Raw genomic sequence first — 27,484 nt, 5'->3', positions numbered from 1 at the left:
TGACCATATGGCTTCCACTAAAAACCCCAAAGAACAGATGCCAACAGAAACACAAATTTGGTGTGACATACTGTACCATGACTTTCTGTCCCTGTCACACAGACCTCTATTTGGAGCTTCGTCCTCCTACATTAACATTAAATGTAAACTTTAATATTTACATGAAAGAATATAAAAGAAATAAATTCTGTCTCCAGAAAATATTGTACCTGAGCTTCCAACCATTACTGTAAGTCTTTACTGGTGTTTTTCATGGCAGGCATTTCTCTGCTGTCTTCTATATTCTTACCTGAGGGTGGCCCTTACCTACCGACTTCTTTCCCCCCCCTAAATAGCCTTTAAGCATTATTTCCTCAATGAGCTCTCAAAGTTCATAATGCAGTTAAAAGCTAGACAAAAGGCTGAGTAACAGGGGCTTATTAAACTACTTCCTTTTTGATGTACCACAAACTTATTTTAACCTGCTTCTTCATATTTAACTATAGCCAGGAGCTGACTATTCTATAACATATTTGTATTTTGTGTTGGTATTAAACTTAGTTACTTAGTGCCCTCACACTATACAAATAACACATTGTCAAAATAACCTGTCATTCAAGGTCAGAAGGAACATTTTGGAAAACAGTCAATGTGATGTCTGGATCCTGAGCTGTATTTCTTTTTCTTTTTCTTTTACTTTTTCCTTTTCCTTTTCTTTTTCTTTTTCTTTTTTTCAGTTTTAATAAGGTGTGTGGTGTGTCAATTGCTACATTGGAAATAAGTGATGTGCAAACCAGCACACCAGTTGGCAATTGCAACCACAAGAGAACTGTGAGATCTTCTAATCAGAAAAAGTTTGTGATTCAAAAATCACAGACATCCAAGTAATGACTTGAAATAAAGAATGAACCTAGCAGCACAATGTAGACTAATTCAGGATGGGAATCTGTCACTATTTATTTCCTTGTGCATAGCACAATTTTTTTGAAGGAGATGGCAGGTGCTTGCTCTAGGCACCTGTCTCATAATTACTTGTCTATCAGACAAATCTGTTTCCTAGAGATCACCAGCACAGGCTTCATGGCTTTGAAAATACATTAGAGTGAATTGCAGTATGTACATTTACTTGTAATAACACTAAATATAATTTTTCAGTGTGCATACTATGGCCTGTCTTTGTAGGTATCTTCCCACAGTATTCCAGCTTGTTCCTTCCTTAAAGGATCACACAGATTTTTTTAATGTTTTGTTTCGGTATTTTAAAAAATATTTTAATCTTGTATTTACAGTGCAACAATTCCTAGTTTATTTAGTTAGATGATGAAAGAATAATAAAGAGCTATCAGTGTGTGAATGTACAAAGACTGTTCTACAAATGAGATTATTAAATGAAATAGGATACACTTTTTTTAGAGCAGAAGCCCTCAGAGACCATCATCTTTTTGCTTTCCTTTTAGATCTTGAAATAACAATGACAATTATATGAAGGTCAACAGTAGCTATAGGCAAAGACACAAAAAGTTTCCATCAGAAAGTGTACCTCAGTAAAATGAATAGCTAGATCCGAAAATATATATTTGTGCCACAAGAATCACCAATATAGCTGAATGATATTCACATATCAACATTAAAATAGGTAATACTGCTTTTACTTGGAAGTGAACTCTCTGAGAATATATATATAAACACTACATTGAAAAGGAATTCTATATTCCCAAATGGTAGAAAGCATAAAATACTTAAAAGCCTTTCTAACCATTGTTATTTGCAAAGAACTGTAATAAATATCCAAGAAGTATCTCAAAGTACATTCTCCCTCAAAATCAGGAAAAGCTTTTAAAGATGTTTCAAATGGAGTAAAGTAGAATAAACTGATATATGTCTATTTTCTTGGCTATAGCCTTCCACTTAATAGCAGAATATGTCATAATCCTGAATTTATGATATTTTCATTTATTCCTATAGAACCGAGCATAAAAAATGGAATGTTCCAAGGAGACTTCAATATTATATCATAAGGCAATCACAGAGACAAAAGATAGGGCCCTTCTTACACTCCAATCTCACAGATAATAAACATGGTATAAAATGAGCATTGTTAATATTTCATTCTTATACTAGTTATTCTACCAGTAGGTAGCTGTGGGAACTATATGCCTTCCTCATTTTACAGGTAAAGAAACAAGGAAGATTACACTGTCTCCAGTGCCATAATGCAAGCCAGCAATCAGGTCTCTACAATTGCTGTCTTAGATTCCATTTGTCACCAAAACCCAACATAGCCTCTAAGACCTTTTAACTGTGTCAAGTTTAAGTTTTAAATACATTTTCTTTAAGCTAGGCAATACCCTAAGCTGTAGTCTCCTGACAATTTCTCTTAAATTCCTTTTCACAGACTTTTCTGCCCAGTATTAAACACTTGCAGCTACTGAGATGTAGATGCACACCAAGCACAGCTGGAATTAGACAGAGGCAAAAAAAGGAGCATTTCATGCAAGCCTGACATTTAACAGTTAATAAATTGTGACTGATCTTGGCCAACTTTGTGGGTTCAGTGACAACAGAAAGGTTTACTTTTCATATTGTCATGGCCTCTTTCCTTTAAGTACCCTTAGTTGTTCAGGAGGTCTCCCACTGTGCCAGCTAGCATACTTTTAGCACCCGAGGGAGTGTCTTGAAATCTGAGTCTCCTTTTTAATTTCACACTCAGTCAAGTTCAGCTGCAGTTAATGGAGGACTTTCTCATGGAAACATCAAACAATAGTTACTTTCTGTGTTTAGCAAGCCTAACTACTCTAACCCAATCTCGGTATCCTCAGTCTCTACAAATAATTCATCAGCCCTTCTCCACAGTAAAGATTACATGAGAAAAACCTTTCTTGGCTTGCTGTATATTTTATGCTAGATAATCATGATAGCACCTTGGCACTCTGTCTGAGACATCAAAGAACAGTAAGTATCCAATCTACAGGCTGTAACGAATATCTGCCCTCAGGAGAGCATTTGTAGCATTCAGAGGGTGGTCCAACTAGACAACCAACTTCTGTATCTGTAAAAGACTGAAGTGCATAAGCACAAACTTGCATCCTATCATGTTCCAATACTGGTAATTTGTATCTCAGCTAAGAGCCTCCAATGAATCCACTATATTAGTCTTCTCCCACACTGTTTTTACCTCATGTGCTCTGCCAGTTCATATATGATAATTCCTAGGATTAGCTCATGAGATGAAAATCAATACCTCTGGAATTAACCATGAAGTAGTAAGTACTAATTTCCTTTTTCTCTGAGACTTCATCCCCTGGAGTTAGTTTCCTTTAAATGCTGAACAGTCACAACTGCAATTTGCTTGAACCCATGCTACAAAATTTTAATTATTTTTAAATATCTAGTTGTAAGCATTTTAAACTAACCACCACCAAATTTGTTCACTACACTAAAATTCTAGAGGACACTCTGAACATCTGCCTCATCTTCATCTGTGAGGAAACCAGTGGTAAGACAAAAGTTGTGTTTCAGGAGGATAACATAAAAATAAACTACTTCTGTTTCTGAAGCACTCAAATTTAGTGATGGGTGCCAGAGGACAGGTTTGAAAAAAACTAATAACTTCCTTGAGAGTGGGGCTTAAACAGGATGTGCCAAGTAACACTGCTGTAACACAATAAACAATGATGAGGAAAAATATCTAACAATAGCTTATAAACTGAATAGCCTCAGCTCTGTGCACAGAAGGAAACAAATCTGCATGTGTATGTGAAAATAGTGCATAAGCATATAATTGAAGGCTGAAACATAACATGGTTACATTTATACATAAAAAAGGAACTGAAACTCTGCGTTTCCCCTAGTTCACAGTACTCACTTTACACTCCAAATAATTTGTGCACCTATGTATGTGAGATATATTATTTTTAATTTCTTCCTGTTATCACACATTATAGGCCTTTGGTGTCATGCCATTTTTACACTTCTCTCTATTCAGAAAAGATGCTGGTCTGTGCAACACAACCCATAATATTTTCATACAGATTTCTTTGTTGATTTGTTGTTGCTTTTGTCTCTACTTGCATACAAGTATTAACTGGAACTGACTCCTGAGTAAGCAACATCCTCAATTCCATTTCATTATCTCTGCTCATTCTAGTAACTTGAGCCTATTTGCTCATTTCTACAACGGAAGAGCAATCCAGTAAGTTTCATAAACTTCAGGGGATAGCAGAAAAAAAGAGATATCTAAATGAGTGCTCCTATCAAAGCAAAGGCCAAAGCTCAGCAGCAGCAACTTGCTTTCTGCCATCATCCTGATAACAAATCTGTACTTCTAAAACTCCAAATCACATGCAATTGTTACACAAACCACCTGTAAAATATTTTCATCCATGGGGCTGTTGGAAAAGATAGGGAAGATGAGAGAAAGCTGTGTTTTTCTGCTATAGAAACATGAAAGGAATCAGAGGATCCAAAACATGAGCAATCAGGCTTTGTTAGTTTAACTATTTACTTGCTCATTATCTAACACTGTGAATGCAGCTTTCTTGCACAAAACCTGCTGCTTCTTCATGATAGTTCAAAACTAAATACAAGACCAGAAGAAAACTGCAGGAAAAATAAATATGAAAGCAAGCGAGGTGGTACTGCAAGAATGGGGAACAGTGGTTCTATAACCTAGCTTACTCCTAGGTACAACGCTGCAGTTCCCATGTCTCCTCACCTTTTTACCACCAAAGGACCTGATCAGATACTACCATTGTACAGCAATGCAGGATATGAGAATAACTTTACATAGTAAACTGCTGCAAAGATATTTCTTCTTTTCAGATTTGCCATGTTAAGCTTAAATTAAAATGGTAATGAGTTCTTTTGAAAACAGTATCAGCAGCTATGCGCCATTTCCTTGTAAGTGACAAAAAAATTAGGTTCCTATCACAGATTCACAATTTTTGAAAGGAATTCCACTCTCCTCTACTTCTCTGGAATCCAAAAAAAAATCTTTACTAAAATTAGGCAGTAGTAAAATACACTGCTTTCAAACATTAAGAAACTCTAAGACAAACACAAATAAAACCAAAGCAACCTAAAAATGACAAACATATATGTACAGGTTGAGATATCCAAGCCCACAGGATGTTAATGGTGGGGCTCAAACAAATCAGTGGGTTTGGATTTAAAAATGCTTAGTATCTCCATACTAAAGCTTAACAGCATAACAACAGGGTTTTTTTATCATGTAAGATACTGTCCCAAACCTAACTCTAATTCATTCAGCTACTGGGAGCTACACATCTGGCTTTTCCCTGCAGTGCTGTGACAAAATCTGATTATACTACAGAATCTTAAGTGCTACTCACTGAAAAAATAATCAACTAATTTTACATTGGACAGAGGTATATGTTATACAATTGAAAGAGGGAAAGAATTCCTGTCATTCTAGGCACTACTTTCATTACTTTACCAAATGAAAGTTCTTGTATTCAGAAAAAAACTATCTGTGTCAGAAGCAGATATTCACAGCCATCCTTTTTGTATGACAATTATGTTATCTGTGCTTATCAGAGATTTTGTATGTGAGAAGTGCAAAATGAATTCCACACAAATAAGACACAGCACAGTCAGACTGACTGAAATGACTTACAATCACATATGAAGTCATGTCAAAACAGGGACAAGATTTTAAAAAAAATACTCTAAGCCTGATAACAAGATCCTTTCTTGACTACCAGAAATCCATCTGGTCGATATTATGAATAGGTAGTTTTTGTAGCTCTGTGATGTTTTGACAAAAAGAGATTAAAAGTACTGCCTACACATTTGTTACATCAAAATACATCAAAAGTATTTTCACAAAAATTGCCAAACCATCCACAATTGCAAGGGATAATTTTTTAAAGTTTTGCCTCAGCATATATATAGTTATGAAGAGGAATCCACCAGTTAGAAAATTAAGACATTTAGTGAATAATTTTCTCTTACAATATTTTTTCAGGGCCACTACGATTATTCTGAGACTAAATAAAAAGAATAACAGTTTCCATGGGGCTCTTGCTTTTTAGTTTGCATTTGACATCTGGCTCTTCAGCCAACCATGCTTCATTCATTCATTTCACCATTTATTAATCACACATACATCTCACGTTGTAGTACATGGGTGGTCAGTCCTTTTTGATGGCTGCATGAGTTTAATAAAGGCACTATCATGCCTTGCCAATCAGACATAAATTTATAATGTGATTAATAGCTGATAGGTCTTCTTCTCCACACATCACATAGGCTCTGACAGATATGAACTTGACTTGTTTGACAGTGGAAAAGAGGGCATTGGATAATACCAAGTGGGGCAGGCAAACTCTTGTGGTGGATGTTCCATGCCAGAGAGCACCAATTTTTCTGCACTAACATAATGCCAACATGATTCTGAATCTGTAGAAAGAGCTTCTTTACAGGCCAACTCCCACAAAATTGTGTTTGTACTGGTAAGGTTAGGAAAAAGGGGAAAATGAAGTGTTATAGAGAAGATATTGAAAGCACAGCATTATAGGATGCACATGCTTTACAGGATTTCTTGATTTATATTGAGTTAGAAGCTGAGATACATATGTCTTTCTTATAGAATGTTATGTAGGTCAAGCATGGCCTGCCTTGAGGCTCTCAGTATTCCGTGAGCTTGTCTTCTCCAAGAACAACTAAAAATGAACATTTCTTTTTCAGAAATGTTTACAATTGATTTTTTTAAAATGGATATTTTTATTTTCCATATTATTTGTCAGCTCCCTCTCTACAATAAGGACTACAAGAAAAATCCATATTGTTTATTTCATACCTTAGATTGTTATGTAGTTCAACTTTAGTTTTGACTTTATACCTGTATATCTTCTTTACACCTGCTTATTTTGATAAAAAATGACCTTATGCCAATGCTTATGGCCTTAACAATTAAAAGGTGAAGTACCACAGAAGTACATGCATCTTATGAAGTACGTATCTTAATTTACTGCAATTCCAAAGTCTCATATTTTTATATTACCTAGGAAAGATGAAATATGTCCAAATTTTCCCAAGCTCGTAATTTATTATTACACCCAACCTAACTTATGGTCCTGAGTCCAGTAAATGAAATAAAGATGCTAAAATTTTAACATCCTGAGGGCTTGAGTTTCAAACCCAGGAAATTAGTCCTTGAAGCCCTCTGAAGCTTTTGGAACCTCAAAATACAAGCTCTTTGTGATGCACAACAGTGAATCTGCTTGGAGCAAGCTCCCAATGAAAATGATAAGCAAGCTTTGGAATCTGTTCTGATGCAAAAGAATGACATAATACTGAACAGACCATGCAAACAGCTGGAATGCTAATTTTACTTTAGTGGGAATGTATACGAGATTTGGGCAATTTACATTAACTATCACATCACTACCACAAGCTCTAATGCTATACTGACCAGATGATTCAGTGCAACATTCCACCTTCCCAATGCTGGATCAGACAGCTACATCAATTCCAGCCATATTTCCCAGACTTTAGCTAGCATGACTGGCTTAGTCTGGCATTGGAATAAGTCAGTTAAAAAAAATAAATCTTTCTTTGCCTTTAAGCAGGATACTAACATCTGAAATAATAAAGTCAAGGTGGGAGAACCCTTCAAGTAATTGAAATACAGAATGGGAAGTAGTGAGATAAAGGTTATCAAGCTAGGTGTACTTCACAGGAACCACAGGTAAAGCAGTCTTCAAACAGTGTAATGAAATGGTTAAATAACAAGTTTCTTTTCTAGATGTTACTTTTACTTAGTAATCTTTTATGAACTCCACAGGAATACCTTGTTTTAAGACTTGCTACAAATAAGAACTGTACCTAAAGTTAAGTAAATTTAAGAGTCAGGTCTCATGAAAACCTTGAATGTAGTAGGCAATGAGGCACATTTCTTAAAGGCAGAATGAAACTAAAGTGATTATTACTCTTGTAATTTGAGAGGACTTCTTTAAAAAACTTAGACTGGGGGAGAGATTGCAGAAGAAGGGCAAGGGTTTATTTCTGTTGCTGTTTGGTCCAGTAGATCTGCAATAACATGTTTTAATAGCTAATGGCATGATCAAAACTTTGATCTGATTACATGACAAAAGATCTAGACTGAATGTTAAATTTGATACAGAATACAGCCTGTATCAACACAAGGTTACTGCATGCAGCCTTTGAAGAAGTATTACTTTAATAAGCTTGCTCACATACTACAACTTTCTGTCTTTTAAAGACGCAGTCATTCTAATATACTCAACAGGGTCACAGTAAGTTCTTTGGATATTTCAGTGTAGTTAGGTGTATGTCCTTGGTGGACTAAATTTAAGGCTCTAAATTGCACTGAAGTATGGATGTTGGAAATTTTAAGATAGGTTTTCTCCAATGCAGCCACCAAATAAAACCTCATCCTTATTACTCAACTGTAACTTAAATTCCATTAAAGATATGAGCCACTGTAAATTTACCTTTGAATTTTCATAGGTAGACATCCCCATAGATAAAACATAACTCAATACTGGAAAATGTTTTAAAATTTTTTTTTCTTTCTCTTCTGAAAAGCCATTTCCCCTTTTTCTTTATCTTATTACCCTTGACACCACAAAAAAAATCTCTAATGTTACTGAGAAGCATATTAAAAACACAAATGCAAATCTCTATATACAAATACTATCAAGATCTGAGTGAGAAACTATGATTAGAATGGATCTCAGTATTCCACTATGACTCTCAACTAATCCTAATACTGCGATATCAGCTCCACACTTCTAATACATTTTTCAGAAGAAAAAATGTTAATGTTATTTGCAGAATTTTTATTTATCAAAGTAAATTATCATTGAGAGAATCATCAAGAGCACAAAGGATTATTTTTAGACTATTATAAAACCATTAATCTGAGAATCTAGCAAAAATTTTTAAACATGTAATGATATTACAGAATACAGAAGACCCTAATTTGCCTTCATCACGCTCTGCTACTTCCTGTGAAATGAGATACATTTTTCAAACAGTTTTAAGTTAAAAAATAGATTAATCTCATGACTGCAATTTTTATCTGCCTTCATAACAATCTCAAAACTAATCAACCCTCTTACTTCAGTGGTTTCAGCAACAAATATATTTCTAAGAGGCAGAAGTTGAACATTCCAATACCTTGTATGTTTAAAATCAAATCTCCTACTGACCTTTCATTTGGTAATGGGCTACATCACTTGTCTAAAGTCCCTATTTCCCCTCATGAGCTCAATGTGCCTTTTTCATGCTGTCCCATTTAAATATTCATGTAGAAAGACTACTGTGATTACATCTTAAATAGATGAGAAAGAAACAAGAAGAAAAAACATCCTATCCAAGACATAAATACCTCATGTCTCTGACTGCGTGCTTGCTTGCAGAGAAAGGAGACAGAGGGAAGTAATGGAGAGAGAGCAGTACTACCTGTGTGAGCTTTTTAGTGATCTAAAGAGTAGTAATAAAAAGAAAAGGGATGACAAAATATTACAAGCAAAGATACAATGTATACATGGGCTGAACATCCTTTACCTACCTTTGTATTAAACTCATCTGGAGAAGTATGAAAGTAAAACCCACAATGACTTTTGCACAATGGCACAATGATTTGGATATAGATTATCTCCAAAACAACAGAAAACCAGAAAGTTTTGGATGCTGCATTTTTTCCCCCTGAAAGTCAATTAAAACTTAGTGATTTTATAACCTGGTACATAAAATAATAGATCATTACTAAAAACAAATGCCTTTTGATTCTTGTTCAAAGGGACTGTTTGTTAAAGGACTGATTGAAAAGAAAAAATATTGTAAAAGGAACCCCTAAATAGTACAGGGAGAGTCAAACTGTTAAAATTAGCATGGCTACACACTTCCAATTTACCCCTATTCCCAGGGAGAGCAGAACCCACCCACTCATCCTGCAGTGCAGCATCAGTAGGTCAAGTAGTAGAAATAAGACACCAAAATGGCAGTTGAAGTTCTATTTCTGGTGGCAGGAGGGGTAGAATATTTCAGTTTAACCTTCTCTCTGTCTCCAGACAATGATTTCCAGTTCAGCCATCTCAGGTATAACTATCTCCGTTTGTAGCATGCACTGCACAGGATTAACACAATTATGTAACTTAAGGTGATTATACAGCAACATTCCGACAAATAACACTGAGGAAACACAGCCAAATTCCTGTTGAGGAAATGAAAAGTAAATGAACTGAAGTTCAGATCTGTTCACCTGAAATGGACTTAAGAGAGCATCTGTTTGAAAAGGAGCTATGTAATATGTGCTGCTTCAGATGAGCTTTGATCACTGTAGTTGAAAATCAGCCTTGGTGAGGGATGACCAGAAAGACAAATCAAATTAGAGACCTCAGGATAAAACTACTTGGAGAAAGTCTTATGCTGGCTCTTGGGTTTGCTGCTTTAAATGATGTCTATATAATTTATCCCTCTATGCAGTGAAGAGAACTGTTTTGGAACAGTGAACTACCCTCTGTGCCCATTTCTTAGTCGTTAAATAATTGTTGACATTAAAATGTTCACAGAAATACAGAAGATAAGGCTAGACACAAACTTAAGAGGTCATCTAGTCCATATACATGACCCAAGGCAGCTGGCCTACATCTCAACCATTTCATACAGATAGTTGCTAATCATATTTCTAAGACCAGCATTAATTAAAATTCCCCAACCACTAGAGCTGATCCAATCTAGCACTAACCTAAACTCAGCAAGAAGAATCTATTTTTTCCATAAGAAAAAAAAGACACCCTGAATTTCCAATTCTAAGCTGTGAAATGTTGGACTTTCAGATAAAAGAAAAATTCAAGTCAACTCAAATCCTCATACAAATAAAGCCAATACAGTGCACAGGTAATATGTAGATCATGTAAATCAGCATCCAAGGAAGAGCACATTGCAAATGCTTGTAATAGTTTTCAGGGATAAATGAGACTTTTGGAGGTCCTTTTTAAAAAAATACATAGATGACATTGAATTCCCCTCTTAGAAAGGACATTTCTCTTTTCTTACATTAATTTCATTGTGACCTTAGTGAAATAACTGAAGAAAACATAAATAGATTAATTAAGAAAGATTTAACAGCATCTTCCATGACTTCTATTTACAAATACAGGGAACATGAGTAACATATTATTTAAAACAGATTAGTACATGCATAAGCACTAACTATTGGTATGCCTCACACTAAAATAATTTTTTTCAGAGAAAGAGTGAGGGTGAGCAACAAACCAACAAAAGGTGTGTTCCTGAAAATGCAAGGGCACAGAATGCAAGAGTACCGAATTTTGCACCATATTTTTTTATGACATACTGACAACCATTTCATATAGAAAATGTTCTTTTTCTACCAGTATATTTATCTCAAGTAGAAACTTCCCCACATATTTCTCAAACTGACCCTTCTTGGACATTGTGGTGTATTTTATTTTACTTTATCTTTCTTCTCTGAAAATTCTGATTTTTCATTGGCGTTTTTTTATACTTTCCATAGTTTCTGAGTCTGTAGTTATAGCATTGTCTCTCCACACCTCTGTGTCATTTTTTGATATAAAATTTGCTTGCTCATTCTTCTTCCCCCCTAAAAATCTAATCTCTAGTTCCTGTTCAGGAACCAAGTTTTCCACTACTTTGATACTCCAGTGTATGTAAAAACTGTGCCTAATAATAAATCTGGTTTTATGCACATCTTCCACATTGCTTTCCAAACCCTTGAAGAAAGTTTTCAACACAGAGATGTCAATATTGCCATGATTTCTTTCATTTCTGTTCCCACAGAAGATACTTTCTCCCCCCTCCTCCATATGAGTTTGCCTGTAAGTGAAGCACCCTTCCTACGTGTGATAAGAGCCTTCCCTTTAAGCTATGCTTTGTTGTTTTTTCTTTCTGGCAGGCTATAAAGAAGTGTTTGATATGTATCCTTCCTGTTTGCTAATGGCAGGAAAAAAGTTGGGTGATGTACAGAGGTCATCATTTGCTAATGTAAATAGAAAATAGTCGTGGCTAACTGAGAGACAGGAACATGAAGCTTTTTCAGCAGTACCCAGAAGTGTGATGCTACAGTAACCTACTGCAAAAAATGAACGCCACTTGGAGAGAAAAAGGAACAAGAAGATTGCCCGGGCTTTCTCACTGAAAATCAGTGGCACACTCCTCATTTACTCTGAAGATCTCAATGACCTGAAGAGCTGTCAGCCTAATGGGCCAGCTGTGGGTATTACCATGGCCTGGGAGTCACTGAGATGTGCACTGAGATCTCAGGCTCATACAGAGATATTGCAAATGGGGGCTGCCAGCAGGAGATGTTCACAGGAGAAGTGTTAGACATGGAGGATGTTATCACATAAACCAAGAAAAAACAGGTAACTGAGAGAAAGATGTTCCCATATTTGTTTTAAAAGGAAGTCTGTCATAGATGGTAATATGAATATAAAATGACTACATAATTAAACACCCTGTTAGTTTTTTTTTTCTTCTTAGTTTTCTATCTGATTAAAATTTCCCACCAAAGGCCCTCAGATTTATAGGGCTTTCATTCTGGCAATACATTACAGTTATGGCAGGTAGCCAGCCTTTTATTTTTATCCCTCAGTCCTTTGGTCTCTTCTTCATGTATTTCTCATCTAGTGAGGTTTTTTTCCCCTAGTCAGAGAACATATGTAAATAACTAGAATTATTTTTGTAGTACAGAAGCATAACATACTCTATTTCTATTTCTATTTCTAACAAGAGATCATATTCTTGCAGATACTTATTTTTTTCCCCAATGATTTGGTTTGGGCAAATGTTTGTCTGTTAACACAATATATTTAGTATGCATTCTACTTCATGCTGCTGAGAAACTGTCAAGGCCACTAAACACAGCCAAATAAAAGTAATAAAAATATTAAATTTTATTTTAAAATTAAATGACCTTCAGACCACTGAAGAATACTGCTGACTCTCCAGAATTGTTATCCAGTGATAATGTACTCTGTACTATGTGCATTGCAAACTCACCTCCAAAATCTCAAAGACTAGTTTACCAGTATTTAAGAACATAGTAGACATGCTAAATTGATTTACTGAATCTCAAAACAATGTACATTCTTAATGCTTTGTCAGCTTCAAGCTTTCCTCAGTGAAACAATATTGCATGTGCAGCATTTAAATATCTTTTTTTATTATTATTATTCCCTGTGAAACTTAGTTAGCCTCAACATTTTTTTGCCCAGTCCACATATATCCTATGGCAGATTCACTAGAACCAAATACAAAAAAGCCTTTACACGTGTTCATGCTTTACCAATTTCAGTTTTGACTGATACATCCTCTGCTATCTTCTAAACTTCAGCAACTGAACATTTAAACCCAAGTAATTCTATAGTAAATTTAAATTTCTCAATTGACATTTCCAAATGTATTATAAAATAGCGCAACTTGTAGATCATAGAATCATAGAATCATAGAATCCTAGGGGTTGGAAGGGACCTCGAAAGATCATCTAGTCCAACCCCCCCTGCCAGAGCAGGGCCACCTAGAGTACATCGCGCAGGAACGTGTCCAAGCGGGTTTTGAATGTCTCCAGTGAAGGAGACTCCACAACCTCCCTGGGCAGCCTGTTCCAGGGCTCTGTCACCCTTACAGTAAAAAAATTTTTTCGAATATTCAACTTGAACCTCCTATGCTCCAATTTACACCCATTACCCCTTGTCCTATCACTGGTAATCACTGAGAAAAGCCTAACTCCATCTCCCTGACACTCGCTCCTTACATATTTGAAAACATTGATGAGGTCACCCCTCAGTCTCCTTTTCTCCAAACTAAAGAGACCCAGCTCCCTCAGCCTTTCCTCATAAGGGAGATGTTCCACTCCCTTAATCATCTTCGTAGCTCTGCGCTGGACTCTTTCAAGCACTTCCCTGTCCTTCTTGAACTGAGGGGCCCAGAACTGGACACAATACTCCAGGTGTGGCCTCACCAATGCAGAATAGAGGGGGAGGAGAACCTCTCTTGACCTACTAACCACACCCTTCCTAATGCACCCCAGGATGCCATTGGCCTTCTTGGCCACAAGGGCACATTGCTGGCTCATGGTCATCCTCTTGTCTACCAGGACCCCCAGGTCTCTTTCACCTACACTGCTCTCCAGCAGGTCAGCCCCCAACCTATACTGGGACATCGTGTTGTTCTTCCCCAAATGCAAAACTCTACACTTCCCCTTGTTGAACTTCATCATGTTTCTCTCTGCCCAACTCTCTAGCCTGTCTAAGTCTCTCTGAATGGCCGCACGGCCTTCCGGTGTGTCAGCCACTCCTCCCAGCTTAGTGTCATCAGCAAACTTGCTGAGGGTACACTCTATACCCTCATCCAAGTCGTTGATGAAGATATTGAACAACACTGGTCCCAGTACCGACCCCTGAGGGACTCCACTAGTCACACACCTCCAACCAGATTCTGCCCCATTGACTACAACTCTCTGACTCCTTCCTTTCAACCAGTTCCTGATCCACCTCACTACCTGATCACCAAACCCACACTTGGTCAACTTATCTACAAGGATGCTGTGAGAGACGGTGTCAAATGCTTTACTGAAATCAAGATAAACCACATCTACCGCTCTTCCATCATCTATCCACCTAGTAATTTCCTCATAGAAGGCTATGAGGTTAGTCAAACATGATTTACCCTTGATAAAACCATGCTGACTGCTCTTGATGACCCCCATGTCCTTGATATGCCTGGAGATAGCGACAAGAACAAGTTGTTCCATCACCTTTCCAGGGATGGAGGTGAGGCTGACCGGTCTATAGTTACCCGGGTCCTCCTTTTTGCCCTTTTTGTAGACTGGAGTGACATTTGCTATTCTCCAGTCCTCAGGCACCTCTCCTGTTACCCATGACTTACTGAAGATGATGGAGAGTGGCCTAGCAATGACCTCCACCAGTTCCCTCAGCACCCTTGGATGCATTCCATCTGGACCCATCGACTTATGGATGTCCAGATTACTCAGCTGATCCCTAACCCAATCCTCATCTACTATGTCAAGCTCCTCATCTATCTCGACTACTTCTGGGGCTAAATGAATCTGGGGCTCATGCGGAAACCCTGCAGGAGTAAAGACAGAGGCAAAGAAGGTGTTCAGCACCTCTGCCTTCTTTATATCCTCTGTCACCAGGGCTCCCATCTCATCCCTTAGTGGGCCAATATTGCCTCTAGTGTTAGTTTTACTAGCTATGTATTTGAAAAAGCCCTTTCTATTATCCTTAACCTGACTTGCAAGGTTAAGTTCCAAGGAGGCCTTAGCTTTCCGAATTGCCTCCCTACATCCTCTGACGACAGTCCTGTATTCCTCCCAAGTGACCAGCCCCCCCTTCCATGATCTGTAGATTTTCCTTTTCCACTTAAGTTTTCCCAGCAGTTCCTTTTTTAACCATGCAGGCCTCCTAGCTCCCTTACTGGATTTCCTAACCATAGGGATGCTCTGATCCTGTGCTTGCAGATAGTGGTCTTTGAATATTGACCAGCTATCTTGAGCCCCTTTATCTTCTAACACCCTGTCCCATGGGATTTCTCTTAACAGTTGATTGAGGAGGCCAAAGTTTGCCCTGCGGAAGTCCAGGGTTCTGGTCCTACTGGGCATTCTGGTCCTTCCACACAGGATCCTGAACTCAACCATCTCATGATCACTGCAGCCAAGGCTGCCATTGACCACCACTGCTTCAACAAGGCCCTCCTTGTTGGTTAGTACAAGATCCAGCAGCGCTCCTCTTCTAGTCGGCTTGTCCACCATTTGCATTAAGAAGTTATCGTCAATGCACTGGAGGAACCTCTTAGACTGTGAAAGGCTGGCTGTGTGAGTCAACCAGCAGATATCAGGGTAGTTAAAATCACCCATGAGAACTAGGGATTGAAGTTGTGAGGCTACTTTCAGCTGCCTGTAGAAGGCCTCATCAACTTTCTCGCCTTGATCAGGAGGTCTGTAGTAGACCCCCACAACTGTATCACCCACACCAGCCTGCCCCTTAATTCTTACCCACAAACTTTCAACTTGCCCCTCATCAGCCCCTGCACAAAACTCAGCACATTCTAGTTGCTCCCTCACATAAAGAGCAACTCCACCACCTCGCTTCCCTACCCTATCTTTCCGAAAAAGCACATAACCATCCATGGCCACATTCCAGTCGTGTGACCTATCCCACCATGTCTCTGTTATCGCTACCAGATCATAACCCTTAGCCCGTACACAGACCTCTAACTCTTCTTGCTTATTCCCCATGCTGCGTGCATTAGCATACAGACATTTCAGGAAACAAGCAGAGCACACTGGTGGGACTAAATCCTCCCTAGACCACCTGCCTTCGGACACTGGTTCATTCTTGTGTTTGTCCCTAACAGACCCAGTTTTCTCCCCTTCCCCCTTCATTTATTTCTTAGTTTTAATTCTTTCTGTGAACATTCCTCAACAGATATTAGACCATTTCTAGTGATATTCCTCGTATCATTGGAGAAGTACAGTATTTTGAAAGATTTTTCATTGTGTCCCATGCAAGTTAGTAAAAATAATGCAACAATAGCACGTGATACCTAGGATTCACACAAAAATAGCATATTTTTAACTACTGAAGACTCTACGACCACATTACATGCTATCATGGTACCTGTGCAACAAGCTGAACTGAAAGGTGTGCACCGCAGTCCCTGTAATTTACACGGTCATTAGGAAAGAGCCAAGTGATTTGTTGAGTGGGAAAGACTGAAGCATATAAATGTTTTACTGCAGGACAGCCCATTATCAGATTCTTTTGATCTAGATTACCTCAACCTACATTTAAAGCACATTCAGTGCTTCTCTGAACTATGTCTCATCACGGACCAGTAAACATCAAGGAGTTGAGAGGAAGTCATACCGCCACCACCACCAAACTAGAGGTCCACTAGAAACTTCGTAAGTGCTTTAGGTAGTATGCCAGCTACAGGATGCTGGTCAGTGCTTAAAAGAGCTTCTGCCCAAAGGACAGCTGTGCTGAGCAACAGCAACGTGCCTGGTCTTAAAAGAGCCATCTAGCTACCCAGCCTTTCAAGCCTGGGAATGTAAAGCAGGCCCTAAATCTTCTTCATTTGTGTGCAAAGTGGGAAGAAGAAAGTAAAGGGCCACTTGTGTTTTCATTTTTTTGCTTTTTATAACCCATTTTAGGTAACTTTTTGTTCTATCCATTATACAGTTTGATAGCTTGACTTAACATAAGAGTTATCCAAGGTTTCAGTTCTGCACGCTGCCCTTTTGAAAATCTGTCAGACACCCTTGGTATCTTGTTGAAGATCCAAGATTTTAGCTTACTTTTGAGCGAGTATCTGAACACATTAGTTCTGAGTTGTTTCCTTCTTCTTTCCTCGACCTGCCATCTGTGCACATAACAAGCTGTACAAAGGGTCATATAATATCTTGATCATAAGCATCTTATGTTAGAATTGCATGTCTCAAGTACACCTAGCAGGAAATATTTCCCAGCAGTTCAACCATGCAAAACAACATAAAGAGCATCATTTACCCAGGCAAAAGCCAATGGTGGCTTTTGTGACTGTCTGTTTTTCCTGGGAACCTAAAGAAAGTTACTGATTTGCCACTTACATATGATTTGTCAGGAAGAACTTCCCATTAAAAAATTCAGTTCACTTTCTATATATTACATGTTGGCCAAGTGCCATTAAAAACTCTCAACTGCAGTTTCCCTGTATAAAAGATGTCCCACTAACTGAAGTATTGAGATTCTATTTTTTCCAGATAGCTAAAGTTCCTAACATGTCCAATGGGCCAAACATAAATAATATACTCCCTTCAAGGAGCACTGGCACCCACAAAAGTAATGAAAAGCCATCTGCTTTATCATTTGCTTACTGTTGACATTTATTTGGTCATTCCAGGTTCTTGTTTCTAGTGACTCGTATAAATTCGCAGATATTCAAAGAGCAGGAGCTGAGATATACATCTAAATGAGTTCTTATAGAAACTATCAATATCCTCAATTTTAATAGTTTTATCTCTCATTTTTAACATACAAAATTTGAGTCAACAGTCTGCTTGCTTCTTCTCATGCCACAAGCTCCTAGCAGCACGTACTCAGCTTAATGACAGGATTGGTTCTGTTCCAGCAGATTATGAAAAAAAAATGTTCTGATGAAAAAATCAGCTGTGTTTAAATAGCTACATAGCCCAACCAGACAATTTGAGGGTTTTGGCTGTTTTTACCTCTTATAGCCCCTTATTAGGCCAAAATACACACACATGCAGCCAGTATTCAAAGGAGGATTTAGCAGTGTGTTTGTGCTTAAGTTTCATGATCTGCCAAACACATTATAGCAGATGCATTATTGTTGCTCTACATCTCCATAGCTAGGTTTATTCAAGAGAAAAACTATCTTAGCTTAATAATAGTCACATAAGGTATGTATTGATTATTTCTTCTAAATATGATTACTTAGAATGTCAACAGCAATGCATATATATTTTAATACTTGTCAACAATTAATTGTAAAAGCAGCAAGGAGACTGATAAACTGCCAATTATTCTTCTTGCATGTGCTAAATTATTGCTACATATTTTTGGAGATCCTAACAACAGTGCTGGATGAAGGACATAAGACGATTCTTAGAAATGTGATACACATTTTTTCATTTCACACTCCATCAGTTTTAGAACTAGAGATCCATGAAATGTATGAGAATACTTGGCTAACAGCCATATCTACTGAGGTGTAAAATAAGGATCAGATCTCTTTTAAAGAGAGTTTCATTTTCTTTACATGACTAAGTCAGATGTTGACCTTTTTCCAAATGTACTGTAAATATTCCATAGCTCTGCTTATCATTTAATTTTGAATCTCCTAACCCAATTTTGACCTGTTTTAACACACTTGTAATCAATACGTATTTTTCAAAAACAGCTTTGTAAAGCAAAATAAACAGATTCACCATGCATTAGACTGGAACTGAAATACACTAAATTACATAATCATTGGTGTTAAATTCAATTTTAGTAAGTTCTTTCCTCATCTTGCTCCCTGGAACAAGAAACAAGGATATTATAGCCTTTACAATCTGCAAAGGAAAGCTATGGGCATCAGCAAAAACATCTTTTAAATTCAGATTTCAATCTGTCAGAAAAAATTAAAGCTTCATGCATACATAAAAGGGGAACTATAAAATGATAATGGATACAGATCACAGAATTATTATGATCAAACAGATGCTGTTTTACCAGTGTAGTAAAGCAGAAAACGTCTTTTACTCACCTCTGGTAAACCAGAAACTTCTCCTTTTGCTAACGGTCTGGCGATGGATGCAGTGTAAACTCTGGCATCTGACACTGGCTGCCCCTTCATAAAATGTTTCCCAGCTTCATAAATATTCACTTCTACCATCTTACCCATTAAGAGAGGATCTTTTGGAACAAGAACCTTCCAAATAAAGATAAAGACACAGTTAATAAATAGCACAAAGGACACCAGTGTCTCCAGCTTCCACTCAGAAAACACATTTTTTATAAGATCAGAGCAAATCCTAGAACTTAATTGTCAGCAGCATACACCATAGCCCCTGACACACTTGACCAGTAGCATCTCCAGCTTGCATTCCCCAAGACCTTTTCAACTCAACCAGTTCTGTGATTTGTGTTCTTAAATTGCTAAGAAAGTTGGGCCTGAGTTGCAACATTTGATCCAGACCCAAAGAAATCCCAAGGACACTCTCACTGCACAACTCTAGCAGACTGCTGTAAAGCTTCCTGTTTTCCCATCAACCTCATTATTTGGTTTGTTGTTAGGTTTTTTAAATGGTTTTCAGTCTGTAAAAGCTTTAGGACAGAAACTATGCCCTTGTTTCTGTTTGCACAAGCCCTTATTCTGATTGCACAGGTCCTTTGCAGCATGACTGACAATGAATGCCTGTAAAATTGGATGAGTGTGCTTCTTGGGTCAGTAAGTAATGTCAGCCTTTCAGCCATGATATCAGACAGTCCCATAAGAACTACTCAAAAAAAAAAAGGCACCACATAACAGATGCTCCTAGGTCATCCATGTTAAAAAAGAAAGAAACCAGCATGCAGGAGCAACATTTTTTGCTGGAAGAGCAAATGGCATTTTGAAGGCTCTAAAAATGGAGAAGCAGTTAAAAAAAGAAAAGCAGAGTCATTTCCCAATTAAACAGTGAAAACATGAATCACAGGGACTTATTTAACCACATTTACTTGAAGTTCATCCACACAAAAATGCAGGCTTTTCAAAGGTGATGAGCATAAAGGTATGTCTTGATTTTCGGATGCTGAAATTGAAATGCCTTAAAATGTCTTGATTTTTAGACAAAACGTGCAGAGGATTTCAGAGGAAAATTCTGTACCAGCCACATTTGGAAAGCATTTAGTTGCCAAATAGTGTCTCTCTGGTTTCACCTACTGCATGTGTTCATTGTCCCAATCTGAGGAAATAGCTACCAGTGGTTTCCCTTTTCCCCTCAAGGTTCAAGGTGTTTGTGACCATAGGAGTTTCCATATTCTAGGATTCTGCTGAGCTTCCTAAGCATCTTCCAAGAAAAGCAGGCACCTTTGGCTTGCAGAGCTTCTTTACCATTCCCAATAAGTAGCTGTATCAGGTGCAGTACAAACACCCCATAAAATAACAACCTTTTTTTTTTTTTTGCATGTACTATATTTCAACTTTCATTAAACAAGCGCTGAACACTAAAAAGCCCCAAGCAATTTCTTTTTAATCTTTATACAGAAAATCATGTTCCTCAAATCTGACATAAACTACAAAAGCAAGGAACAGCAATATACAAGGCTTAGACAGAGGTTAAAGATGTAACAAAACAAAAAGAGGTTTAGAAAATACAAAAAACCCTGAGGAAAAAAAATAATTAGCAAACCAGCTATCTAACAGAAACAGATGTTTCAAGAACAGTAACGTTATTAAGTGAAATTAAATAATGATGTAACATAACCCAGAACCAGAAGAAATCACTATTGGCGACTATATAAGCACAGCCATCAACAGCCTCCCTGCATTCAGAAGACTGAATAACTACAGGCAGCAAAAGAAAACTGTAGACAGCTCAGTGCAAGAAAATGTAGAACAAGCCAAAGGCAAAACCAGAATGAAATGATGATGATTCAGAAAACACAATTTTATTGGTCTTCAGCAAGTCATCTGCTTTTGAGCAAAAATAATATTTTTGTGAAATAGATGCTGTACTTCCTAGCTCAAAGATGTCTCTGTGTGCAAAGAATTCATACGCAGAAAGTACAAAGAATACAATACATTAGGCTGTAAGCATTAATCTAAAGAAGCTACCAATCTTGTTTGATTTTTTTTTTCCAAGTTTCATTGCCTAAAAGGTTTTCCTTAAAATTGCATGGAAATTATCAAGATTCAACTTTTCAGAAAACAATGCTTTGGAGACACAGAAATTAAAATTTCTGCCACAATAAGAGCTTCTTAAAACATTCCAATAATGTTACTTGGACCTATAGCACCTATCCTTCTCATGCTGTATACTCTAAGAGCTACTATGTATTTCTTAACATTATTTTCAGGTAAATTGTATTTAAAACACAGAAACAAAATAACACAGAAACAAAATATCACATAAATAAGTACTCTTGATGGTCATACCTTTCCTGGAAAATGTTTCTTATTTCGTTACTAGTTTTTTGTACTGTGCTGTTGCACTGCTGCTGAGATAAGCAGAAAGCAAAGGTAAAACAAAAAGATGCTGTTTTGTTTATTTAAACATACCTGCTCATAGAAAGGATTGTGAGCAACATAGTAATTGGAATCAAAGGATTCTTCTGTTACTAGAACTCTCTGCCTCTCACCAACCTGGAATATAAAAAAAGACAAATGAGACGACTCAGAAAACAAAAACAATGAATTACACTCAGAAGAGAGCTGCAACTACAAACGCTCTTAGCAGTTATAATAAAAATCTCTGAAGAAATTCTGTGTCAGCAAGAAAACGGGGCAGAGAAAGCCCTAGCTCCAAGTGTCTAAAATTGACAGGGTTGAAAGCCAGAACTGAGGGCTATAACTGTGGTACTGTGCTGGTTTAACATGAAAATACAGTTTAGAAATATAAAATGTTTTTTACTTATTAACACAATAACAAATAAAAATGTCAGATGCGTATGGAAACTATTACAGCTCTATTCAACCGAAGAAAAAACAAAACCCTTCAGCACCAAATTCTCCAACCATCACACAAAGGGTAACACCATTACCATCTGCCAGGCCAACAGCACTGTGCCAAACAAAGCAATTGGCAGCACCTGAGAGATGCAGGGAACTGCAACACTGCACAACTTCTATCTAAGCTTTTCTGTTCACCTTGGTTGTATTAGATGTTGTGGGGTTTTTTTTGTTTGGTTGTTTTCTTTTGGTTTTTGTTGTTGTTGTTGTTTGTTTGTTTGTTTTGTTTGGTTTGGTTGTTTTAAGCCCTACTTGTTATTTCCAATGAAATGTCTTTATCCCTTTTTGATGATTTCACTAAGATGTGCTCATGAGACCAAATTGATTTTCATGACCATGTAGCCAACACTGCCTATTAGTTAAATGGAAGACCCCAGGACAAATCTGTTGCATTTACAAGTCAAGTAGATTTGAACAAAATCAGACTTTCCTTGAAGTTCACAATCCCCCACACAACACCTTTTGTTTTACCCATTACTCTGTTGCACAATCAACTGTACAGCCTGATTTTTGCAGACCTTGGAGAACATTTAGCTTACATTTTGTCTGAGCACAGTGCTCGCACCTAAATGTGCCCTGGATTATTTCCAAACTGTTTGACAAATGCATTCTGCAAATTACAACTGTTGAGCAGGTTAAATTTACTCACTGCTTTTATTGCTGTCACTGTTTTGAGACTCAAAAATGGTTTCATATTTTACTCCAAATTTTTAGTATCTGTGAGCAAAGCTGCATCCAAGAACCCTACTCCTGAAAGACTTCCACATCACCCCAGTGGCAGCTGCTATGTAGAAGTTTTAAGGCCTCCATCACAAGATCTGTGTGAATTAGCAAGAAGATAATAATGTTTTGAAACTTTAACATGCAAACACTAAAAGATAAGATTGGCAGAATTGGCCAGTCAATGGTAGGAAAAAAGGACATGAATCTTAAGAATAGGATTATCATATTGAAATTAGAGAGTGTGTGCATATACACTGTATATATGCATATATCTGTACCCACAATATGTATCCACAACTCTCCACTTTGCAAACAAACTTCATGGAATTAGTTCTGTCACCCCTTCCCAGTGCACATATCTGGAGCATTTCCAAAGTAAACTGTGGAGAGCAGGGGGGAGAGCAAGCACCCAGCTCACCTCTGCAAAGGCAGCTAGGAGTTAATTCCCCAGAACCAAAAGTGTGGGGTACACAGCAGGAGGGGCACAAGCCCTGCATTACATACCCAGTAACAGAATGCTAATAGCAGAAAAAAAGTGTAGTTTTGCATATTTTTAAGAGGTGCTTATGAGCTGTTTATAGCACTTTCAAAATTTCTGTTCATGTTTCTCTGGGAAGCCTGCAATTACAAAGAGCAACAGATACAACTTACTCAAATTTTACTAACCAAAATCCAGTGTAACTATTTCCATTCCCCTAAACAGTACAGTGGTTTTTTTCTTCCAAGAAGACAGTTATTTAATTCAAGCCTCCAAATGAGTGTTGTAAATACACGTCACAAAGGCACCGGAGACAACTACACCAGTAGTAAGATTACTGGACACATTTTCCCTGAATTGAGAGTTTTTTTCTTTCTATAATATTTCAGATCATTGCTTTTAAAATCACAACCTAGTATGGTACTGTAGTGCTACAAAAGATGTCTTGGATGTCATGAAAAATGAAAAAGAGGAGTAAAAAATGTTAGATAAGCAACATTCACCCTTGGGGAAACATGCAGCCACTGAAAAGCACCGAGGCCAATCACCAAGTCATGTCCTCACACTATACTCTTTACTGATAACATAATTTAGCAAAAGTGGCTCAAAGCAATACTAGGTGTGTAGCTCATTTCACAATTGTCTTGTAATTCCCTGGTTCTCTCTGGTCATCATCTCTATGAATCCTGCCTGTGAGGCAGTCTAAGCTACATGTGTTGTCCTCTCTCTCAAATGGCAGGATGGCCAGCACAATATGCAAATAATAACAGCAACTTTTAAAAAATCAAAGGAAAGAAGAAAAGAACACGTGTGTTACATCATTTGATATAACTAGTGATTTCTTTAGAGACACACTGCAGTTCTTTCTCATCTTTTCTTCCATAGACAAAAAGAGCTCAGCTCTCCATGTCTCTGTAGGCAGGACAGAGAATTTTTTGGGAATGGGAGGAAATTGTGAAGATGCAATTTGTCACATAGCATCAAAATTGTGGCATCAAATTTGTGTACCACAATTGCAGAGAGGCCAGCCTATACCAGTTTACACACAGACACATATACTCACAAGGCTAAGACAGAATACTATAAGGATTACAGGTAAAACAAACAATTGTTCATGCTCAATTTACTGGATTTGTAGCCTTGGCCAAGACTGAGCTCACAGAGGAAGATGATATTAAAACTATTTGCAGACTCTTTTGCCACAACAACCAGAAAGAAAATTCCATTTAATGAGTTAGGCCATTGGGTATTCATGATCTACAAGACTAATTGGCTACATGAATTTGTAAGGCAGAAAATTACATCTATCCAGCATCCAGGTATAATTAAGAAGAAATGGAAGTATGCAGAATGCAGCTTTGGTATTGAAACTTGTTGAAGAAGTGGAATATGTCATCATTTCTGCAATTATTCCCCTGAGATCTCTAAGTGCCTAAGTTTCACCTCTCTCAGAAAGAATTTATGCAGAAACCAGACATGATATCTAATAACAGTCAAAATTATAATAATCTTTGATGATCTTTTTCAGGCATGTACCAGCAGAAATAATTCAGTATCTTATTTTTATTACTGTTCTTTCATCTGCTTCCACAGGTATGCACAAGTTGCAGCTCTCAGGGAATTAACACTTTGAAAAAGCATCTGGAACAGAGGAAACAGCCCTGGCATCTCAGTTTGGAAAGACTCCTTTAGAGCCAGGATTTTTTCTTTCTTTGTGGAGGATATAACAAAAATAACAATAAATGAAAACTTGCCTGGAAACCTCCCTCATCACAAGATAGACTGGTAACATCATTTACACAAGCAGAATTTGTTTCCAACAAAAATCACACAAGTGCTGCTGGTCTTATCACTTCCTATACTGCAACAGTTGCCAGGTAATAAGAATTAGTAATCAAATCACTTATGAACTTCTATGTAGTTTTCATTTATCCTACAGGAAATTCTGATACTGTAATTCTAAAACAGTTTTTCCTTTATGGAATACCATAAAAAGCAGTTTTTCCAGCTGACCGATTTTCTAAAATGAATGGTGAGAAATGTCAAACATCCTTCTTGGTTGCAGCCAAATTAAGTTTGCTTTTTTAAAAAAAAAAACTGACTGAATTACATAAAACAGAAGTCTGATTTTTAAATTCTACAATAGTATGGGTGCAAATGACAGGCCATGTTTACATGCTTTGACACAATATTGCTATATTACTTCAGCAATGGCCTGCTGTAATTATACTCAGATAATCTATGCTCCTAATTTTTTTTTTCTTCTCAGTTAATAAAAATTGTAATTGTTACAGTTTGATTCATTGCTTATTACAGCCAGAGCAAGTGGCACATGAGTTTTCTCACTGCTTCCTTATGGCTCTTTTCTCTGAGTTTTGTGACTTTATGAGTCTCTGGCTAGAAAAAAAAATATTTAAATTTAAAAATATTAATAACCACTGTATTTCTACAATTCTTGCATAGAGTAAGGCATATTGCACACACAGCCATCTCCACTAATGTTGTAAAACAGTTGCAAAAGTTGTAAAAAGACAGTTGTAAAAGCCTCCTTTCAGAGTGAGTACAATTCATAGTGGTATCTCTCCACTCAAACTGAAGCAGGCTGGCTTTGATTTTGACCCCAAATATTGTGGACAATACTTAGTACAAGGCTTGGAAGCCACACAGCTCACTTTGTTATTTAAATGCATCATAAGCAGGCAATGAAAAATACAGACTGTTACAATTTGTTTATCTGTGTTTTAGCAGATTATTCTCATGCACAGAATATTTCTGGTATAGAATAATTCTGGTAACATGCATATATTGGCCTTTACTAAGTATAATGAAGTTTAAATTGAAGTAATTCAGAACGTGTTCATTCAACAGTAGTTTTGGTATACTTTGCTCCCAATTTTTCAGTCATGCTCTAATTATTTAAAACAAATTTTAATGATTATGCAGATGATGTGTTCTTCTCTAGAAAGCAGAGAAGAACTGCTGGACCTGCTTTTTATGAATCACATTAATCCTTCTATAATTACAAATCAAATTTCTCGAAAAATATAATTAAGCATTCTCCAAGCCTGCTATTTACAAATTGTAGGTGTTTTCTCCTCCCAATAGACAAGTCCTTTATTCCTTGTAAGAAACAAAAACTTTGTAGAAACCTATGACATGGTCCCATTTCGATGAAACCAGAACACACCTCTTTGTAAACCCTCTTTTGTACTACTTTTTTTCTGATATTCAGTACTGCTCCTTCAGTATTTAGGGTATATATCTATCTCCCTTTCTGAAGGATTTGTCTGAGAGATTTTCTACAGAACTACAAGAGTTTAGATGCGGACATAAGAAAGCAGTAACACTAAAATAGCTTATCTCCTGAGAACAGCAATTTTTATGCCAGGATAGAAATACTTTTCCAGTGTACAGCATAGACAGCTGCCACTTTACTAGGGCTTAGGCTACCACTGCTGTGCAGTTCCAGAAAGGTCGGTGTCTTCTTTTTATTATATTATGTTTAGCACATAACCCTGTACAGAAATGCAGCATCAGGGTGACATTATTATTTAGAGCCCTAAGTCCTTCACGCCATAGAAGAATCAATCAGATTAATCTTTACAACATGTGCCTGGCCCATTTCACACCAGAGGAAAGAAACAATGGTGCAGAGTAAGTGGCAGAATTCACCACATGGATTTCATGTATTCCTACTTCCAAAACTAGACACTGCTGTTTCATCCCTACAACACCACTAATTAGCAAGGATAACACAATTCTCAGTCTTACAGAGATGATAGAGATTTGTATGAACTACAAAGAAATCTGTTGAAAGACAAGTGGATACCCATATCAGACTGTTTTGTACTTAGGTCCAATGTATCTCTTTTTTACTATTTCACACTTGCTATGGGTCAGTGTTTTCCCCCTCCTTACATTGCTCTGTTCTTTTGCAGTCTTGAAAGCAGCACTGAGTGGTCATCTTTGCACACAGAAAAGTGCTTAGATCTTAACTTGAGAACTCCAGAATCCCAAGTGAAAAGCAGCCAGTGTTCATCAAGATGTCTC

The 27,484-nt window shown here is 37.2% G+C and overlaps 1 protein-coding gene across 3 annotated transcripts in view; it reads right to left on the bottom strand.

Moving 5' to 3' along the window:
- Positions 1-27,484, bottom strand: part of CDKAL1 (CDK5 regulatory subunit associated protein 1 like 1) — a 377,489-nt gene that overhangs the window by 10,973 nt on the left and 339,032 nt on the right. For all 3 annotated transcript variants that reach the window (XM_030445448.1, XM_030445446.1, XM_030445447.1), the window contains 2 exons: positions 21,784-21,867; positions 19,288-19,452 (listed from right to left, as the gene is read on the bottom strand). In XM_030445448.1, the coding sequence (XP_030301308.1) occupies positions 19,288-19,452; positions 21,784-21,867 (249 nt within the window). The remainder of the gene's footprint in view (positions 1-19,287; positions 19,453-21,783; positions 21,868-27,484) is intronic.

Source organism: Calypte anna, chromosome 2 (genome assembly GCF_003957555.1).
Source record: "Calypte anna isolate BGI_N300 chromosome 2, bCalAnn1_v1.p, whole genome shotgun sequence".
Lineage (NCBI taxonomy): Eukaryota > Metazoa > Chordata > Aves > Apodiformes > Trochilidae > Calypte > Calypte anna.
This window is presented reverse-complemented; position numbering and strand designations above follow the sequence as displayed.